At 38.5% G+C, this 22,507-nt stretch overlaps 1 protein-coding gene across 4 annotated transcripts in view; it reads right to left on the bottom strand.

Moving 5' to 3' along the window:
- PCCA (propionyl-CoA carboxylase subunit alpha) overlaps positions 1 to 22,507 on the bottom strand; it is a 348,233-nt gene that overhangs the window by 40,488 nt on the left and 285,238 nt on the right. For all 4 annotated transcript variants that reach the window (XM_036454630.2, XM_045588766.1, XM_045588767.1 and 1 more), the window contains one exon: positions 18,383 to 18,436. In XM_036454630.2, the coding sequence (XP_036310523.1) occupies positions 18,383 to 18,436 (54 nt within the window). The remainder of the gene's footprint in view (positions 1 to 18,382; positions 18,437 to 22,507) is intronic.

Below are 22,507 nucleotides of genomic sequence, written 5' to 3'. Positions count from 1 at the left end.
AAAGACAAGTCTAGGCCAAATTTATCTCCTGACCTTCAGGGATATTGAGTAAGCCATGTATGATGTTAGTACAAAGTCAAATTTGGATAATGTAGTCAATTTTTTTAATTCCAGCATTAGAAACATTAGATAATAGAACAGCACCTAATGTATGCAACTTTAAAAATAGTAGGAAACTTCACTCCAAAAAGTAAAAGTTGTGAAAACTGGTATTTTGAAATAGAAAAGCTTGCTAATGTCAACAGAATAACTATTACTAAATTGATGAGCACGTTCACAAAGAAAAAAAGGAGTTCGCTGGGCTCCTTAAGTAGACTAGACTCTCCAAACCTTCCTACACCTGCACTCGTCCTTGCCCAGGCCATCCCTCCAGCCGAGAAAGGTAGCTTTCTTCCTGGCCGCCAGGAGCCACTACACTTGAACCCTGAACCAGTTCTTTCTCTTGGACCCTGCTTCATCTTTTTCTCCTTTCCATAGGCGCCTTCTCTTCAGCCTAAAAACAGGCCTGTGTCATTCCCAGTGAAAAACAAATTCTCCCTGGACTCCATATCCCTTCTGGTTCCCACCTTCTCTCTCACCGCCTAGTCCTTGGTCTCCATGACCACATTTCCATGCCCACCAAGCCTGCTGCAGGGCAGCTGTCCTCCCCACCACTGCACCCAGCCGACAGACTACCTGCGGCATCCATGGTAGCTCCCGCAGGGAAAAGGACTGTTTCAGAAAGGTTCCTATAGAATGAAGAAAGAGAACAAGTCTCACAGAGTGAGTCGGATGCTCAAGATCTAAATTAGATACCTTAGGAAAGCTCCCAGGATCATGTCCCATGAAGGTAAACAACTTTATTCCTGGGTGTAACACCAGTTAAATTTATTGAGAGGTTACTCTGTGCCAGGAACTAAACTAAGTGCCATGTATGCATTCTCTCATTTAATTCTCACAACATGGAGGTGGTATTACTCTCATGTGACAGACCAGGAAACTGGGCTTTGAGAAAGGTAAGTGAGACTAAGATCAAATAGACAATAAATGTCTGCCTCACTTTAAAGCATGTGCCCTTAGTCATTGCCCTATAAAAGGCTATTAAAAATAGCCTTTATTTTTACAATAGTTTTTATATTTAAGCAAAATTAAGTGGAAGATACAAATTTTCTATATACCCCTTACCTCCACACGTACATAACTTCCCCTGTTATCAACATGTAAATTACTCTTTTTATATAAATAACTGAAGTAATAACTATAAAACCCAAAAAGAAATTCAATAAAGGAAGCAAGATCTTTACATTTGTGGAAAGAGACTTAAGACCAAAAAAAGGGGGGGCTCTTATTTTTTAAAAGGGAGAATAAAGTGACAAACTTCAGAATACACAGTCTGCATCCTCCCTCTTATTCAATTTCCTCCCCCATTCCAACTGGTACTCAGCACCCTCGGTTTGCTATGAGGAGCTAAGCAAGGTTATTTTGTGGACATATGAACTTGTGCTCATGACACTGTGTACACCAGCTGGCTGCCATTGGAATCTTATTTGGGATTTACACTTTTGTCCTACTGAACTTGGTCCATTTCTCTAGCATCTAGAACATTGTTTGGCACATAGTATGCTCCCAACATATACTTATTGGATGAATGAAAGAAGGAATGCATAAATGAATGAGTAAATGGATCACAACTTCATTGTCTATGCAAAATAATAATGGTGCATAAACAAGGGCTTTTCCTTCCCGGCTTCTGCTAATTTTGAACTAGTGACTCGAAAATATGCTGAACATGTTTTTTCCTTCTACACAATATTAGTGCTAATTAAATACAGTGTCAGTTATTATATCCCTTATAAACACACGTAGGAGGCCTACAGAACAGGATTAATACTAAATGACTACGGAATTAAAGCACTAGTATTTGAAGCTTTGACAAATATTTTCACTACCTGAGTTTCCAAAGCAAAATGTCCGTTCATAAGCAACAAGAGGAAACTGCCCAATAATATGCAAATTATTATTTGGTTTTAAATCTCAAAATGCTTCAAGATGCCTATTAAAAAATTATACAAACAGCATTAACTTTCTCGATGCTGATTATTTCTTTTCCTCTCTTTATGTAATGACCTTCCTGCACAGTATGTGCTGGCATAAAAAAATAAAAAGCCTAGGGGAATGAAAGGAACTGCTTGCTTAATATCAAAACATTTGATTTGAGAAAGGAGGAGACAACAATGTAGTAGAAAACATGCAATAATTAAAATGATGTGCTTTGTTTTTTCATTAAGGCTATATTTACTTAAAAAAACACACAACTAATACATAGTTTTGGCTAATTTTGCATTAATTATGAGCTCTAGAGAAGAGGACTCTTACTAGAGAGTATTTTTAAAAAGCCCCTTCTTTACACCCACTGGATGGCTAGAATTTAAAAGATCGACACCAGATGTTAACTAGACTTATTGAGGTGAGTGCTTTGCAATATATACAGATATCGAATTATTATGTTGTACAACTGAAATTAATATAATGTTATATGTCAATTATACTCCCATTGTAAAAAGTGATAATAACGTGTGATGAAAATGTAGAAAAACTAAACCACTCACACATTGCTGAGTGGGAATGTGAAATGGTATAGCTTCTTTGGAAAGCAGTCTGGAAGTTTCCTACAAAGTTAAACAGTTTCCTTATGACTCAGAAATCCTACATGTAGGTAAGGAAAAAAGAAAATATATGTCCACAAAAATATATACAAGAATGTTCAATGGCAGCATTATTATAATAGCTAAAAAAATAAACAGCTCAAATGTCCCTAGTGAAGAAAGGATAAACAAACTGTGGTATATTCATACAATGGAATATTTGGCAAAATACAACAACAAAATGAATAAAGTAAGGATGCTACAAGATGGAGGAAACTTTGAAAACATTATGCTAAGTGAAAGAAGCCTGGCACAAAAGATCCCATACTGTGTTTTTGTTTCTATGAAATGTTCAGAATATATATGAAGATAGAAAACAGATGAGTAGCTGTCAGGTTTGAAGGAAAATGGGGAGTGACCACTGATGGGTACAATGCTTGTTTGAGGGTGTGTGTGATGAAAATGCTCTAAAACTAATTGTGGTAATGGCTGCACAGCTCTGCACGGAACACCACTGAATTGTACACTGTGTGTGGGTGACTTGTGTGAAATGTGAAATTTAACCCAATAAAGCTGCTTCTTGAAAAGACCATAGAGGCAGCCATTTGAAAATTCTCTATGAATTTTTTAACAAGCAGTTAAAGTACTCTGGCCACCAGCAAAAGGTAAAAATGGGAAGCATAAATATGCAAAAATACCTACAAGACCAACAACAAAAATAACAATGTTGCTATAAATTTAAGGAAATTACTCCCATGGGCTAATACTCAGTATTATATAGTAGGCAGGATGCTAATTATTCCAGTCAAAAATAACTACTTTTTCATACATAAAAGGAAAATGTGAGTTTTTAACTTAGAAACTCTACTTAAAAGTCAAATTAACTTATTTGCATCTGAAATTGAAGAACAAAAGAGGTTTCCTTTCTAACAGTTTCTACCTATGTTAGACAGATATTTATTAAATATTTATTAAAATGCTTTGGCTTGAAATAATACTATACACACCAGAAAGAAAACAAATATGAGCAATTCAATTCTATACCTTCTGTTCAATAAAGCTCGCTTCTTCGCGGCAGGTGGTACAGAGAACTCCACCCAGGGGGTTAATCAAAATTCCCTTAGAATAATTGGAAAGCATCTGCATTCGCCCCCACCCCCCAGAAACCACAAAAAGTCACAGTAAGCAGAACATATAATCTTGGTTATTAGCACTGATCCTGTGGCAGCACAATGTGCTGCCCCCAGAAATTAAGTGACAGGACACAACATCATTGTGTGATAAGCCAGTGATGTCTCCCCAAACGAGACTAGAAAAACTCGAAAAACAAAACTCGAGGAAATCAAAAGAGAGACAATGATAATAAGTTGCATGTGTGATGTTTTGCTACCGTTGTGAAGCAAACTGTACATTGTGACAAATGTAATCATTCTCAGAGCAGGATGGTGCTGGGAAAGACCTCAGGGGTCACTGACCCCAACCTTTCATTCCACAACAAAGCAAAGGGGGGCTGAGGAAGGTCACACAGCCAGTTTAAAGCATTACTGGGACTAGAAATGAGATCTCCCAGGGTCCTTGGGACGAAATATTTTTCCTGCTGGGTATATGCACTACCGAAGGAGTTACCTGAGAAAAGGAACTTCTCAGGAACTTCTGAGAGCTCCGCGCGTAAAACTCCACAGAGACATGCTGTCCCTGACCATCTGCGGGAGGTCATGACCAGAGAGTTTGGGGGCACTGGCAGTTCCGATCGAATGCCCTGCGTGCCAGCCTCCGGGAGGCAGGACCATCGTTCCCTCTAGTTTGGGCCTGGAGCTGGAGCTTAGGCGGGTGCAGCCGACCAGCTGCATGGTCCTTCAGAGGGAAGACAAGGAGAAGGCACAGAAGAGGGAGGCACGGAGGTGACACGGGAGGCGCTCTTGCTTCACCAGGTTTCAGCACAGCACAGGCACAACCGGGTTTCCCTGGGCACGGGTTACCACGCACCAACTAGCTTCCTAGTTATTCTGATGCCACCATTCAGCCGGTGTTCTGGAGAGAGAAGACTTAAAGACTTGGTCCCTGGAAGCACGTTCCTCGCTCCAAGTTAATAAAGGCAGTTGTTTTGGACGATGGTCTGTAGGTTTAGTTACTGTCCGCTGGTTCCCTTGGATCTGATTATTTCCAGGTTCTTTGTGTATTAATCGTCTTTTTATTTTATTTTAATTTTCTGCATCTTATACTGTTTTGACACCTTCGAACCTTAAGACCTGGGAAACGACTGCCTCTCCCAGGGCTTGTAAAGACAGGGAAGAGCTTACTTGGGAGCACAGCTTTAGTAGGCAAGCTAAACACACCTTTATCGAACTCACACAACATACCGCGATTTCTCATGTCCTAATCTTTTCAGGGCCAGGCACCCAGAGGCCTTCCCCCCAGCTCAAAGCCCACCGACAGTAATCAAACTTGACAACCCTACCCTGCCATACCTTGCCTTTCCTTCGGAAACCCCAAATAAAGCCACCGCCTTTGCTTTTGTCTTGCTCCTTTCTGCCTCCTGATCAGCCCTGGTGCTTCCCCAGTGGCCTTGCATGGCACGGGGTGCCCCCTTTTCTTGGGAAATGTAAGCAAGTCTTTCAGTTGGCACCCACTCACCTCCATACATTAACATCCTGCAGGGACACTTCAGAACCCCTGCAAAGTGAAGACCACATCTGCAGACCACAGAGTGGGGATCCCTGAGAGTGAGGACAGGAAGCTGCTGCCTGGGCACCGCTCTTACCACCTCAGAACCCTGCCTTCCAACCACGAGAGCAGCCGGGAGATACAGGCTTTATCAAAGGCTCAGACATGCCGTGTGCACACAAGGGGCATGCAGATGTATTTATACAGGTTTACTGTCAACACACTGACAAACTGATACAATAATAGCTAATTGATGATTACATTCTGAGTGGCGGTGGAATGAATAGAGATGATCCAACAAGAAAACCCTTCTGATGGGCAAGCTTGAACTGTAAAAAGAGTGTCCTTTTTTCAAAAAAGAAATTTAAATATAATCAAGAATATAAAACAAAAACAAAAACAAAAAACCACAGCATAAGGAAAGTCCTTTGGTTCATAACTGCAAACAATGGTTAAGTGAAAACTTTATTTATAGGAATGGTAAGTTGGTCAAAATTTTGTGAAGACCCAAATGCATCCAAAGAGAGTTATCAATATTAGGATCAAAGAGTAAAACAACATACTCAACATATATGCACGTGGGGCCCAGCTCTTTCTCTAAAACGATCAAGATGCCTGTAGTTCTTTCCATTTACAAATTAAGGCTGGGTGAGGTCATCTAGAATGAATAGGGGGCAATAGCTGTGGACTACTTATCCACTGGACACGTAAGTTTGAGAGTATCAGAGAGCAGTGTGAAGGGTTGGAAGATGCTCACAGATATTGCTATGCCCTCCCATAATTATCATCTAGAGCACAACTCTCAGCTTTGGCACTCTTGACATTTGGGTTGGATGATACTTTTGTATGGGCTGTCTTGTTTACTGTAGAACATTCAGAAGCATCCCTGGTGATGCTCGCCATAAGGAAATCTACCCACTGGATTTCAGTAGCAGCCCGCTGCTTGTAACAATTAAAATGTCTCCAGACATTGCCAAATATTCCCTGGGGAGCAAAATCGCCCGGGCAAGAACCACTGGTCTCGACTTGCCACCCTGGGGGTTCTGCTGATGATGTCAAGGGGTTGTGGGGACTGAACGAGGTCACAAGCATAAAGCGTTGGGCACAGTGTAGGGGCTCAAAGAACACTGTCTTATTGGCCACCATTTTAAAGGCTGTTTTTCTAGGCGGCTGAGACAGGACAAGGGAGGTGCAGGCTCTGGAACATGGAGGGATCTAAGGGTGACAGAACTTACACACTATTTCCCTGTCCTTACATTAGGCAGCGGTTCTATTTCAAACAAGGACATTAGCGGTTTCTCGTGTCCCTGATGCTTGGCAATTACCTAGGGGAATTAACACTGACACCTTAGTAATTACCTTAGCTGTCCCCCACAAGCTTGAGAGCTAACACCATGCTGGCTTGGAAAGGCTATATCTCCAAATGTATACCTGGGATACTGACGATTTGGCTCTCTCATGCCTTGCCAGGCACCCTGCCGTATACTTCCCATGCAAAGGGGGAAGTGCCACAACATAGTGAGGAGCTATGCAATCAAATGATCTGGGGAAAAATGGGAAAATATTTCTTTGCTGAGGCCACTGTGATGTGATGCCTGCAACACACTCTATTGGATACCTCTCAACCAGGGACAGGACTTTTACAAATTTGAGGAACAAATGGAAAGCAGCAGTTTCTGAGATAAGACTCAGGATGTGACAGTCTTTGGTAACCAGCACAGCTATTCCAATGGTAAAAAGGATCCAAATAAATGGTACCAATTGTCCTAAATTTCATAAAGGGCCATCCATGAGATTCGGTTTCTGCTCCAATATGAGGAAGAGCAAGAAAGAGTGACCTGTACGCATGCCCACAGAGCCAATGTTCCTAAAGCAAATGACAAGCGAGGCCAGCTCCAGTTTGTTGTCACTTTCCCTGTGACTTTGTAAGCTTCAGGCCACTGAGAAGAATCACATCTGATAAAGACATTTCATCTCTAGAACTATACTTATTAGTGACACGGGAAGGAAAACTCTGAAACACCAACTGTTAATCCCACTCCTGTGGCCATTTGAAATGTCTGGAGACAACATCAGTTGTCACATCTGGAGGGACGCTCTGGCATCTTGTGGGTAGAGGCCAGGGATGCTGCTAACCATCCCATAGTGCACAGAGCAGTCTCCTACGAGAGAATTATCCAGTTCAGAATGTCATTATTGCTTAGGTTGAGAAATCTCACTGTAAGCCACAAATAAATATTATCCCTGTCTTGTAATGGAAGACTTGAAATAAATGAGAGTAAATCTAAAATGCTGTGCAGTTGATAAATAAACTTCAAAGATATAGTTGAGCCCTGGCTGGTATGGCTCAGTCGTTAGAGCATCAGCTTGGACACCGAAGGGTGGAGGGTTCGATTTCCGGTTTGCATCTGTCTGGGTTGCAGGTTCAATCCCCGTCCCTGGGTGGGATGTGTGCAAGAGGCAACCAATAGATGAATGTGTGTTTCTCCATCCATGTCTGTCTGTCTGTCTTTCCCCCTTCTCTCTCTAAAAATCAATGGAAAAAATATCCTCAGGTGAAGATTAACAACAACAAAAAGATACAGTTGATACATAGTATAAATTTAATTATTTTTAGGCCCTATCATGTATTTCCCTGGTTAAAAAAAAAAAAATTATGTGCCCTAGTTGGTTTGGCTCAGTGGATAGAGCATCAGCCTGCAGACTGAAGGGTCCCAGGTTTGTTTCTGGTCAAGGGTACATGCCTGGGTTGCTGGCTTGATCCCCAGTGGGGTGGAGGGTTGGTGGCATGCAGGAAGTAGCCGATCAATGATTTCTCTCATTATTGATGTTTCTATCTCTCCCTCTCTTGAAATCAATTTAAAAAAATAATGTATTTTGAACATTTACACTAATCAAGTAATTACGTCAAATAATCAAATGCTTTCCCCATCCTCTATATGAAGAAACATTCAGAACACTGTTCCTAGACTTGACTCATACCATCAGGAATATAATGTATTTTGGTATCCATTTCTTACATCAGATACTAATTCTATGTTAAGTGCCAAAATATCTTCCAAAACACAGACCCTGGTGTATTTTAAACTAATTTCTTATAAATGCAGATCCCAGGCCTCACCTCAGACTTTGGAAATCAGCTTCACTGGGAACGGAGCCTGGAAATTTGCATTTTCATGGATTTATAGGTGAATCCTATACATGCTCATGTTTGAGAACCACTGACAGACTTTTTTTTTTTCTTCTATGAGAAAAGAGCTGCCATTTCCACATCATACTCTCCATAAGTTAAATAGCAACAATCAAATAATCCATAGGTACTGGATCAGCAGTATGTGTCCTGCACCACAGGAGCCAGACGTGGCCTGCCCAAACTAATATCACTTCAAAGTGAGGCTGGTAGAGCACAGAAGGCTCATTACAGTCATCATAAAATGTCCTCCATCAGAAGTATTTTGACTTTCAAACGCAACACACCCAAGTCTTCCCATTCAAGACTGTTCTTGGTGAACTCCCTTCTTCTTCAAGGAAGCAGATATTCCTTGCTGCCACACAATGCAGACTTAAATGTGTGTTTTATATTTAACATTCAACAACAAATATAACATGTTAAGTGCGTGTATGTGTGTGGGGGAGAGGGGATCCATAACTGTAGAATGAACAAAAATTAGACTTTCCAAATAAAAGAGAAATATTTTCCCTCCAAATTTCTCTGTATATTGAGCATTAAGTGGGATCTCAATGCAGGCTGCAATTTCATGTCTCCATGCAGAAAGAGGAGGAGAAAAACAGGGCAAATGAAGCAAAAGGAGAGTGTGTTTTTAGAGTGCTACAACAGTGGAGCTATCGTATGCCTACTATTTTCAGGCATTTTACAAATATTTTCTTATTTAACCCACACCACTTTCATAAAAGTAGCTATTCTGCTGACGAGAAAACTATGACCAGAGAAGTTAAGTAACTTGTTCCAGTTTACAAAAATAGTAAAAGTGGGAGATCTGAGATTCAAACGCAGGGAAGCAAGCTTTAGCTAGAATTCCTTCCTCTATCCCCACCCACCCAATATTCACTAGCATCCAGGTAGTGGTTGATGAACATATCACTCACTAATCACAAATATTTGAAATGGACGTTTCAAAGATTGTGGTATGTCTAATTTTTACAGCCAAATCTAAGGTGCTGAATGGCTTATTTACCTTAGAAATTAAATGGACTGCCCTAGCTGGTTTAGCTCAGTGGACAGAATGTCGGCCTGCAGACTGAAGAGTCCCGGATTTGATTTTGGTTTGCAGGCTCTATCCCGAGTGGGGGACATGCAGGAGGCAACCAATCAATGATTCTTTCTAACCACTGATGTTTCTATCTCTCTCTCCTTCTTCTTTCCTCCCTGAAATCAATAAAAATAGAAGAAAAGGAAATTGAATGGACTCAAATAAGCTTTTAAAACCCTAAAGCGTCAGACAAATGTAAGGCATTCTGTTATTCATTAAAATTAATTTGATTTGGAGGATCTTTGGCAGATGGCAGCAGGATTTTCAGATACTTTGAAATAATTAGTGACGCCCTAGGATACTGTGAAACCATGATTGAGGTTACACTAAATTGCCTACCAATAGCCACATATAATGTAAATTATTTGGACAATAGGTAATGCTATGCAACTGATTATATGAGAGGCAAGGAGCCTCCCCTTAGATGTGGCCATTGCCTAGGGTCCATTCTGGGCTTGTCCTCTCCTTCACTGTCCCCTTGAGCAATCTCAACTATTGAAGGACTTCAGACCTCACCTCGACATGTTGATAAAGCATCAACTTACATTCTAAATACTAGTCTTATTCCTGATCTTTAGACTAAAAATTTCCTTTACATCATAAATGTTTCATTTCAAATGTAAAATAGTAAAAAATCCAACTCATTATCTATTCCACCTTTTTTCTGATGTAATTCCTCAGGTCATTGGATCAGTTAACACATGTAGAAACCTCAGAATCATCTTGAAGTCTGCCTAATACATACAGCTAAACTCTGGATCCTCAAGAGGACGCTCTCAGAGATATATATATATATATATATATATATATATATATATATATATATATATATATACACACACACACACACACACATATATATTTGAGAGCGTCCTCATATATATATATATTTTTTTAAATTTGCCTGTTCCCACACATTCTCTTTAAAAAATCAAAACAAAACAAACCTTGGGTGATGCTGACACTCTTTTCAAATCCTGCAGTGTCTGGAGAATACAGGCCTGTCTCCCTAGCCTGGTCCTGCAACATCTAGCTCCTGCAGTTCTAGTTTTATCTCTCATGTCAATCCTGGCCACATACTTGCCATCCTCACCTTTCCTTGAACATCTGGGCAACCATGCCTCTGTATCTTCATTTATTTTATTCCTTTCACTTTTTCTACCATCTCTACCTAAAAAAATGCTATCTCAGAGCTTTTGCTATTCCCCTCTATCTGAAATTCCTGTTCCTATTGCAACTCTCTTCAGCTTTATAGTCTTAGTGTAATCATTATTCCCTCCCTCCCTCCCTTCCATTCACTCATTCACTAGGGGGCTCTTCACAGTCTCCCACTTCCTTTCTCCAAGCCCAGAATACCTCTATGATTACTCTTACCATATTAATATTTTTATATCCTTAGTTGACAGTGAGCTCATTGCTGGCAGGGATAGCTTCTTTTTGAACTGCCAGAACTCAGTGACTAGCGCATAACAGATTATCAATCTACTGTAAGATGTAACACTACCATCTTACATGTAGTAAGATGTAATGTACAGGTAAGATAAGATGTAATGTAAGGTGACTACCATGACTACAAATAAATGTTAGGCTTTATGCTCATTAAAGAATTATAATGTCTAATAAGATATGAAATGCAGAATATCAATCAGAGATCTATGGTCTATACTTTACCTACTGATAACAGTTTTTGTATCAGAAAATGAAAAAGAACCTTAACCGGTTTGGCTCAGTGGATAAAGCATCGGCCTGTGGACTCAAGGCTCCCAGGTTCCATTCCGATCAAGGGCATGTACCTTGGTTGCGGGCACATCCCCATTAGGAGGTGTGCAAAAGGCAGCTGATTGATGTTTTTTTTCTCATCGATGTTTCTAACTCTCTAGCCCTCTTCCTTCCTCTCTGTAAAAAATCAATAAAATATATTTTTTAAAAAGAAAAGAAAATGAAAAAGTAAAGCTAATAGATCTGCAATGTTCTCTACTGCCACATCAGCCTGTGCATAACCCACCTGGACACTAACCAATGTACTTATGATACTGGTTTGTCGGTGTTATTAAGGGTAGAGACCAAGTTACGCTCATCTAGCACAATTACAGCACGTAGTGGAGCTAACAGTCATGATGCATTATGCCTGGGATATTAATAATTGCATTTTCATGGTACATACAGCATACTAATTTCAAAGACTAGAAAGCAATTAGTTCTATCCCAAAAGTCTGTTCTTATGTTAGTTACATAGTATACAGAGCATGTTTCCATAAAAATAATGTTCAAGATTAAAATTGCTTTTTAAAGTCCATTTCATAAAATCTCATTTTGCCCACATTTTGGCAGAAATTGTGCACATTTTGGAAAAGTGCAGGATGGGATACTACAGATTTTTCTTAGCATTAGAAAATGTATTCAAAGCACACAGAGACTTCATCCATCCTGGACAAACTCTAACCTGTGGCCAGCAACTGCTTTCTGTGGCTGGCTGGGAAAGGTGGGGAATAAGGAGAGGTTGACCCAATAGGGGTTTGCCCTGTGCATATGGGATAGAAGTGGCGATCTGATGAAGACTCTGGGGCCCTATGTCAGACACTTCCCACCCCCCTCCCTTTTCCTCATCCAAAGAAATCAGGACCAGTGCAGACTGGGTGTGATGGGCAAGATCCAAGGGGAATTCAGCCAGCCAGATGCTCTGCCAAGGGCCAGGCACATGTGGAAAGCCTAAGCCAGCAGGACTCCTCGTGACTGCAAAGGCTAGAAATTCCAATAAGCCATCATGTCACTCCTGCAACACCACTAATACAGAGAAAGGGATTGGACAGAGACGGAAGGAAAGGCAAAGGAACATCATAGATGAGTCAGGCATGGAAACAGACAGAATGCTCATAGATTTTAAAGTACAGAATACCGAGGTTCTCTGGAAGTTTGTGTTTGAAAAAAATACTAACAAAAAATGCATGATCTCATTTCTGCTCAAAAGACTATTGATAAAGAAAAACAATAACAAATCCATTTTTTTTCATTTTCCAATTATTTGGATTTCAAACAAATGGGAGTTTACACTATTATATTTCAATATCCAAAAGTGAGTTTTCGGAAGAAGCAGAACCTTTTGATGATGTTTATATATCTATACTAGTAAATATCAATGATGCAAAATCTGAGTCCTATGATATCAGATGACAAGATACAGCCCAAACTTCAGCTCTTGCTAATTAAACGAATCAATTAAGAGACTGCAGTTGCAACTGTGTAGCTGCTGTTCTATAGTAGCAATAACAACTCCACGGGGAGGTCTTTTACTGCATTAAAATGCTGTCCTCCACAACTCCATCTGATATTATTAGAAACAGTTATTTGTGTCTTGCTGTCATATTAGTAGCAAAGGCAAATTATGGAAATATGCAGACCAGAATGGTCCCAGTATGAGATCAGGTTGGGTTTTCAGCCTCCAAGGGAACAACTGCTGAAATTCCAAAGTTCCCCAAAGTTCTCTAATGGAACTGATAAATCTATCAGCACAGCATCCACTTAGAATCTAGGTAAGGGTCACATATTTACATACTTTCCTGCTAAGTTGATACAATTCAACTAGATGAATTATCATATTAAGTTTACCCTCCTGAGTTAAACTGATGGAGTTCAAAATTGTTTTCGATGGTTGTCATTAATCGCTGTTACTTCGTAAATGCTTACTTTGAAATCTAATTGTGCTAGTGTATCAAGGGTCATATTAATAACATTCTTAATGGTAAATCTTCGTAAAACATGTTTATTCTACTGATATTATCACTCAAGCTTTCGGGGCTAATAGCAAGTAAAGTATATTTATTATCAATAAAAACTCAATTTAAAATGTATACTTTGAGATTTAAATTAGCTTTAAGAAATTCAGCATGATTTGGTTTCATTAAGATCTCTGGCTAAGCTTCAGAGACATATAATTGGATAGTTCCTCAAGAGTCCTTGGGTAAGTGCCAATAGCACAGCTCTGAAGAAGCTGTTGGATGTAGTCTAAGCTTATTTTCTTTTTCAGGCAATATGCATTGTTTCTACAAGAAAAAAAAGCCTTGCTGAGATATGTTTGGCGTAATAGTACTGTGCTTTAAAAATAATGGTACTTTAAAAATTAAATATAAACAATGGAATAAAATGTTCACTTTTGCATTCTTTAAATAATAACAAAATATGCATTCTTTTTGTGAAGCACAGTTTAGGTAAGGAATTCTGGTTAAGTAAAACACTGGACTGCTTCCATTTGTGTGTGTGTGTGTGTGTGAGCTTATATTATACTATCTGATGTACACAAGCTCCAGCTTCACCAAAAACATGGAACAAAACAAAACCAACACAAAACCCAGACAACTTACGTTGAAATAGACGTAGGTTTTGGAAAACTCTGATATATAGTAGTTTACCAAGTAAGTGTGTATTATGGACTAAACATTTGGGTCCCCCAAAATGCATATGCTGAAGCCCTGATGGCATTTGGAGGTAGGGTCTTTGGGGGCTGGTTAAGCTTATATGAGGACATGAGTGTGGGGCCCTCATAGTGGGATTATTGCCCTTGTAAAGAGGAAGAAAGATGAAACTGTTTGTAAGGATAACAGCTACAAGGTGGCCAACTACAAGTCAGTAAGAGAACCCTCACCAGGAATCTGCTGCCACTTTGATCTTGAACTTAGCCTACAGAACTGTGGGAAATAAATGCTGCTGTTTAAGCCACCCAGTCTCTGGTATTTTGTCATAGCATCCTGAGCTGACTAAGACAGTTGTTCTCAGCAGTTACTACAAAGAGCTCTCTGAATTATACAATAAAGCGGTGTGTTTTTTAAGGCCCTCTGATGGTTAACAGCTTGACTTAAAGTCAAAGAGACCTGGTTTTGCATTCTGATTCTACGAGCTATTAGCATAGCTGTGTCATATGCTCACTATTGTGCTCCAAAATTTAGGGATAGGCTTCAGGGGTGTTTCAGCAAGTTTTGAGTTTGGACTTCATAACACCAATCAATAGGTGATGATAACAAGTATAAAATGCTTTGAAAAATAAATGGAAGTACTCAAATCAGGTATATTACATATTAAGGTACAGACTTATGGAAGAGTGTCCTGTGTATCAAATATATTTTAAGTAAATTGCCTGAGTACTTTTTAAATTTTCATAAATATCAAATATGCTTTTATGCTTATATAGATTGTGTACCTGATTAAACAGTGTCATCCAAAAATTCATGTCCACCCAGAATTTTAGAGTGTGACCTAATTTGGCAATACTGTCTTCACAGTTGTAATTACTTGATATTGTAATCCATGTCTATATTCTCACAAAGACAAATGTGTATTGGGGAGTCTTGCCTTTACCATGTGACGTGCTACTGCTATTCCTGATTTGCGAGTCCTGGAAACTGAATCTACATAGATCATTTGGACTGAAGCAGCACATGCTAGCTAGAAATCACTCTGTCTTTGTTGTAACAGTCCCTCTATCTCAAACCCTTTCTTTTCCTCTTCCAGTCTGATCTAGTATTTCTAATAATATACATAAAAAATACACTATAACAAATTACACTGGCCCTCCAAAGTCTATGTTGTGGAATTTTAGAATAATTATTCTATAAATTGACATTCCTTCTCTATGTAAACTATATAAACAAAGTAGACATAGACACTTTGGCATATAATAACAAGTAGCCTATCATATACTAGAAGAGGAGGGGAGTGTTAAATACATAAAATTCTCCTTTCCTCTTTTCCTTTATGGTCAGGTGACTTTTTGTTGACTGTTTAGGTTAGGGGTGTCGAACTCAATCAGAGAAGGGGCCAAAATCTAAAATCCAGCCTAAATCGCGGGCCGAATGGTTTACTGAACAGTCATAAACTGTTATTGTGATGGAAACGCAGCGAAGTGCAGTGATGCGGGCCACATTGCAAGGCCTGGCGGGACGGATTTGGCCCGAGGCCCTTGTGTTTGACACATGTGGTTTAGGTGGTGTACTAGTATATATCTGTGTGTGATTTTTTTTTGTACTATGTTTCAAAGTGAGGTGGTATATATGCACGCGCATATATTTTTTTCTCTTTTTTTTTTCTTCTAGTACATTTTCGGTGGCTGAAGTGCATAAAAGGAATAAAGGTAAAAACATTTGCTGATGGGATGAGCACTGATCTGAGAGCTGAGAAATGTAAGTATCCTTCTTTGCTCTAGATATGCAACCTTAAGTAAAACAAGTTACTTTTTTTCCACATCAAACCTCCACAAAGATCTTTTCTGACGAATTGTTTCCTTATCTGAGGAAGAGGACTAATCCAAGGTCCCAAACCTCCCCTACTTTTTTTCTTTTCTTCATTCGTTTCTATATATGCTTTCTTCACTTTTCCTTTTTCACGTCCAATATTTAGGTCCCATGCTTGTCAACTTCATTTGACAAATATGTACTGAATGCTTGCTATACACTAAAGCCCTGATCTGAGCATTAGGTATAGAGTAATTAATAAATAAAACAGACAAAAAAGTCCTATGCTCATGGAGCTTATTTCATTCAAGTGGGGGAGACAGATAATATATAAGGTTTAAAAGTAAAATATATCGAATAATCATGACGCTAAAAAAGAATAAAATGGGGGGAAGAAGAAATAAAATGTGGGAAAGAGTGGTCATAAGTTTAAAGCGTGTCATCACAAGGAGGAAGTGGCTGACGTGTAAAGGCGTGAAGAAAGGGAGGGAACCTACTATGCATATCTGGGGGCAGACAGTCCTGGCAGAGAAAAGACAAATGAGGATGCCCTGAAGCAGGTGCCCAGCAGGCTTGAAGAATAGCAACAAGGCCAACTGACTAGCTTCATATTTTAAAACAACAATCACTTTAACGTTATAGTAATAACAGATTGAACCCTGGTGAAGGTGAGAGGACTTTGGCTGCTGCCATAATTAAGAAAGGGGATAATGAAGGCACAAATCAAGAAAAATGCCAGATTTTAGTTCAAGTTGACATTTTCTGAGATAAAAAAATTGCAAGAGAAACTGCGAGTTTCTTTTTGCAGGTTGTATGGAGCAAAAACTTAGTTTTCACTACACAAACACTGAGTAGTAACCTATTAGAATCCAATGAGAGAGATCAAGTAGCAGAGATAGCTTAGCATGATCACTTAGCTAGGAATAGGAAAACTGCCACATAATATAATTCTAGATAACCATTTAAAAGAATGTCATAGATCTCCATGTAATGACATAGATCTAAAGAAGGACATACATGATTTCTGGAAGAATATATCTGTTGTTAACAACAAATACCTCTAGGAGGAAGGTGGAGAGGGTATAGTAGGGGTAAAGGGTGATGGACAGAGACTTGGGGTGGTGAACACACAACGCAGTGTATAGATGATGTGTCGTAGAATTGTGCATCCTGAAACCTTTGTAATTTTGTTAACTAGTGTCACCCCAATAAATTCAATTAAAAGGAAATAAAATAAAGGAAACAATAAATGAAAAATGAAAAAGTATGCATTACTTTCTTATTAAGAAAAACAAGAAACCACAAATCTTAGGTGCAAGACTTAAAATTTACATTACATAGAGCAAGTATATATACATATACTATTATACATAAACTTTACTACACCTCTACACATATATAAACTATAAATTCACATTATTATTAACATCTTTCCTACTTCAATGGCTGCAAAATCACTACTTTTTTAAAAATCCAAGCCACAGGCCATTCCTCTGATATCTCCAATAAATTCCCAGAGCTAATGGAAACATTCCAAAGTGAACTCAGAACCCAAAGCACATGAACAGGCATTTTAAAGATTATAAATGATACCTAGTAAATGAATACATGGAGAAATATTAAAATACAACAGCCATAAACAGAAATATGCTAATTAAATAAGGTACCTTTTTTAAATAGTAAAATTATTTTTAAAATTATATTTAATACTATTAATAATATAGGAAGTTAAAGTAAAAAGTAATAACTATAAAGTAAATTCTGATAAGGTTAAATAATTTTGAAAATTATAACTAATACTAGTGCAAAGTGATATTTTAATAAATATGATGGGTGCCTTTTTGAAGAGATATGAAATCACTGGTACTAACCCATAAAAATATTCATGGTTTTGACTCTAAGAACTTAGAAAAAAAAAGGATCTTTTATATTTTTGAAAATACTTTATAAATATTTGAAAATAATTCAAAATGTCAAAAAAGTAAACATATGAAGTTGTTCATTATGTGATACCAATCACAATAGCAAAAATGAGGGATAACTAAAATATTAAGCGATGGGATTCATGGAAAGTAAAATATGTCACATCTACATATAACTACAGTTTCATTAAAACAATGCTGATATTTTATAGCAATATGAATTATTAATAGGATCACAAGTGAAAAAAATTAAGATACAAATACCATTGTTCAATCTCATTAGAAATGTGGACCTGAAATGGTCTAATGTAGAAAGGTAGATGGAAAAGTAAGCAAAAAATCCCACCAATGTCACTATTTTCTAAAGCACCTTATATATGTTCTTATTTTTATGATGAAAATATCCAGTAGAAAAATAAAGTACTTGAAATACTCAATAAACTGCAATATTTTTAAAAAACTATTTTCTCTTTAATAAGAAATTGCTAAAAGTAGTCTATCATGGAAATTTCTCTATCACATTAAAGAACCCATTTCTTATACAAAGACATCTCATTTAATAGCAAAATAAAATTATAATGAAACCAAGTTCAAATACCTGGGCTAAAACTAGTTGAACATATTTTTCTCCCCTCTGAAAATCAGGAGAATATACAAGGTAGTAATTCTTTCATACTTACCACTGTACCGAGAAATTGAATGCTCATGTTTCCACCTGCTTCTCGTGAAAGACACTGGGGGAAAAAAGAGGTATAAAATGAACTCACATCCACACAAAAATGCGTACCTGAATGCTCATAGCAACATTATTCCTAACAGCCAAATAACTCAATTGTCTATCAAATGATATTAATAGATAAACAAATTAGCAATGGAATAATATTTGGCCATAAAAAGGAGTAAAGTGCTTATACATGCTACAACAGAAGCCAAGCACAAAGAACCACATATTATATTATTCCATTTGACATGAAATGTCCAGAATAGGCATATTATATTATTCCATTTGACATGAAATGTCCAGAGTCAAGAAATATACTGATGCATTTTGGCCATTCTTGCAGAAGATTCTCAGCTGCATTTCCAGGTTGTCAATAACTCTGGCCCCAGCTAGTACAGGTTGCAGGTTTTTTCTTAGTTTGTTGCCTAAGAATACCCCAAATAGCCTATCTTTTCGCCAGAGCAAATTATTTTATACCACCTTGTCAAGGAAAGTACTAGAATAAATTTTTGGTGACCCAAGAAGTAGAGGGGGAGAAAGTGAAAACTGGAGCTTCATAAACTTGTTGGCACTTAAGAACAAAAGCAATGAATATGCACATAAACTTTGATATGTCTCATTAAAAAAAACACACAACATGCTTCCAACTCTAGAGCCGGAGGCCAAGTGGCAGAGATTGCAATGCCAAGTCTGAGTGGTTAGAAAAAGTAGTAGGTCCCAGAGTGCGTTAGATAAGTTTGTCCAGGAAAGGGAAGCTATCCTCAGGCTTCTTTGACCTGCTCAAGCAAAAGCCAGACCTAGTGCTTTTTTCTATGAGACATCTTTGGAGGAATCATGTGACAAAATTTCAAGAAGTGGCCTATATGTTGGTGCCTAAGTAATAGATACAATAGTAATTCTTTGCAATGTCCCAGGTGAAACATTTTGTCAGGCCAAAACTTGAGAAACAAGTCCGCACTGACTCAAGGAAGAAAAGTTCAGAGAAAAAGACCTACCTGTCTATCTCCCAATACCACACTGTCTCGATACTGCTATTTCATAGTCTTGAAGTCAGATTGTATAAATCTTCCAACTTTGGCTCTTGTGATTTGTCAAATTACAGAATTTTTTGGTAGTAAGAAAAAAAACCCCATAAAACTTACTATTTTAACTATTTTTAAATATAAAGTTCAATAGTGGTAAGTATACTTACATTGCTATGAAACAGATCTCAAAACTTTTGGAGAATTCAACATGGCTGAACAGGTAGACACCTAGCCGCAGCCGCACACAACAATTTCAATAAGATACAACTAAAATATAAAATGGACATTACCCAGAACTACAGGAAAGTCGACTGACTGTAAATTCTACAATGAAAAGCAAGGAGAAGGCCAGAAGGAAGCGCGGAGGAGCTGTAAAAGCCTAAGGTACAGAGACACGCAGCGCACGGAGAGGACGGAGCCAGAGAGGAAGGGCGGGGCAGCTGAGAGCCTGGCTGGCTTTCCCTAGCAGGAAGGAGATAAAAACTTCGACTGTGCTGGGCCCCAGTTCTGACTGCTCTGAACCCCAGTTCTAGGCCAGACCCCAGGGACCCAGGCTCAAACAGAGGGAGCTGGGAGAAGGGACGGTAGGCTGTGCCGCGGGATTGCCCTGGCGGGAAGGAGACAGGGGCTCCGGACTGCTCTAAACGCCACTCCAACTCCACTTCCAACTGAACTGAACCCCAATACAGGGCTCACTAGGGGAGAGCATAGACTGTTTGGTAGCAGGTGAAAATCGAGGGCACCTTTCTCTCAGAATTGCTTGCAAGGAGTACTGAAGGACCCTGAGACACAGGAGCTGACGGAAGCCAAAGCTGTAGGCTCCACCCTGAAACCCCGCCCCATCAGGGAAACTGCGAAAATGCCCAGACGAAATAGATCACAAACAAAAGAAATGGAGGACAAAAAGCGACTGGATATAGAGTTCAAATCTATGCTTATAAGGTTTTTCAAGAATTTCCTAGAAAAGATCGACAAGACCTATGGGGATGTGAAAAGAGATCAACTAGAATTAATAAAGAATCAACAAGAAATGATAAGGGATCAACAAGAAATAAAGAATACATAGTCTGAAATAAAAAATATTATACAGAGTCCTAAAAACAGAATGGAAGATCGCAAGAATCAAGTCAAAAGATTGGGGACATAAAGAGCCAGAAGACACTCCTCCACAGAAGATAAAAGGCAAGAGAATCCAGAAAATTGAAGATAATGTAAGAAACCTCTGGGACAACTTCAAGCGAACCAACATCAGAATTATGGGGGTCCCAGAAGATGAGAGAGAGCAAGATATCGAAAACATACTGAAAGAAATAGTGACAGAAAACTTCCCCCACCTGGTGAAAGAATTAGACTTACAAGTCCAGGAAGCACACAGAACTCCAAACAAAAGGAATCCAAAGAGGACCACACCAAGACACATCATAATTAAAATCCCAAGAGCAAAAGACAAAGAGAGAATATTAAAAGCAGCAAGAACAAAGCAGGTAGTTACCTATAAAGGAGCACCTATACTATTGTCAGCTGACTTCTCAACAGAAACCATGCAGGCCAGACGGAAATGGCAAGAAATATTCAAGGTGCTGAATAGTAAGAACCTACAGCCAAAGATAATCTATCCAGCAAAGCTATCGCTCAGAATCGAAGATCAGATAAAGAGCTTCACTAATAAAAAGAAGCTAAAGGAGTTCATCACCACCAAACCAGAATTATATGAATTGCTGAAGAGGGTTCTTTCAGAAGAGAAAGTAAATAAAGATAAAAATTATGAACAACAAATACGTAACTATCAACAAGTAAATCTAAAAACCAAGGAAATAAAAAAAAATCTGATCAACAATATTAACTGTTGAATATAATAGAATCAGAGGTATGGAAGGGGAGTGAACTGACGATTCATGGGGAAAAGGGGAGAGGGGGATGTGGAAAGAGACTGAAGATAAACTGTGCACCTACGGATGAAGACAATGGGGGGGTGGGGAGGGGGCAAAGGGTGGGATGGGAACCTGGTAGAGGAGAGCAATGGAGGGAGGGGGAAAAAAAGGAACATTTGTAATAATATGAATAAAAATTTATTAAAAAAAAACTTTTTCATCTTACAAATGGGACATACTATACCCATTAAATAACATCCTCCCTCCTCTCATCTGCCTTCCCCCACCCCCAGATCCTGATAACTACCATTATACTTTGTATTTCTATGAATTTAACTACTTTAGATATCTTATATAAGTGGGTTCGTACAGTATTTATCTTTTTGTATCTGCCTTACTTCACTTAGCATAATGTCAAGGTTTATCCTGGTTGTAGCATTTGACAGGATATTGTTTTCCCTTTTAAGGTTGAATAATATGCCATTTTATGTACACACCAGAGTTAGTTTATACACTTATCCATGGATGAACTATGGTGAATATGCTGCAATGAATATGGCTGTGCAGATACCAGTATCTCTTAGAGACCCTACTTTCAATTTTTTTGAATATATACTTAGAAATGGGATTACTGGGTCATGTGGCTGCACTATTTTTTGAGGACACGTCCTCCCATACTGTTTTCCATACCATTTCCATACCAGTTGCACTAATTACAAGTCCAACAATAGTGTAGAAAGGTTCTAATTTCTCTATGTTCTCACCAACACTTGTTTGTTAGTAGCCATCCTAATGGGTGTGAGGTGGTATCTCATTGTAGTTCTGAAATGCACTTCTCAGATGACATGCACTGCTCAGCATGCTAAGCATCTATTTATATGCTTGTCCATTTGTACGAGATCACTGGGGAAATGCTCATTCAAGTCCTTTGGCTATTTTTTAATTAGGTTAGGTTTTTTTGTTAAGTTTAGGAATTCCTTATATATTCTGGATTTTAACTCCTTGTCAGATATATAATTTGTAACTATTTTCTCCCATTCAATAGGATGCCTTTTCACTGTTAGTTATATCCTTTGATGCACAACATTTTTAAGTTTGTTGTCATCCCATCTGTCTCTATTTGTTTTTGTTGCCTATGACTTTGATGTTATCCAGAAAAATCATTCTTAAGTCCAATGTCAAGAAGCT

Source organism: Pipistrellus kuhlii, unplaced genomic scaffold, assembly GCF_014108245.1.
Source record: "Pipistrellus kuhlii isolate mPipKuh1 unplaced genomic scaffold, mPipKuh1.p scaffold_m20_p_3, whole genome shotgun sequence".
NCBI lineage: Eukaryota > Metazoa > Chordata > Mammalia > Chiroptera > Vespertilionidae > Pipistrellus > Pipistrellus kuhlii.
This window is presented reverse-complemented; position numbering and strand designations above follow the sequence as displayed.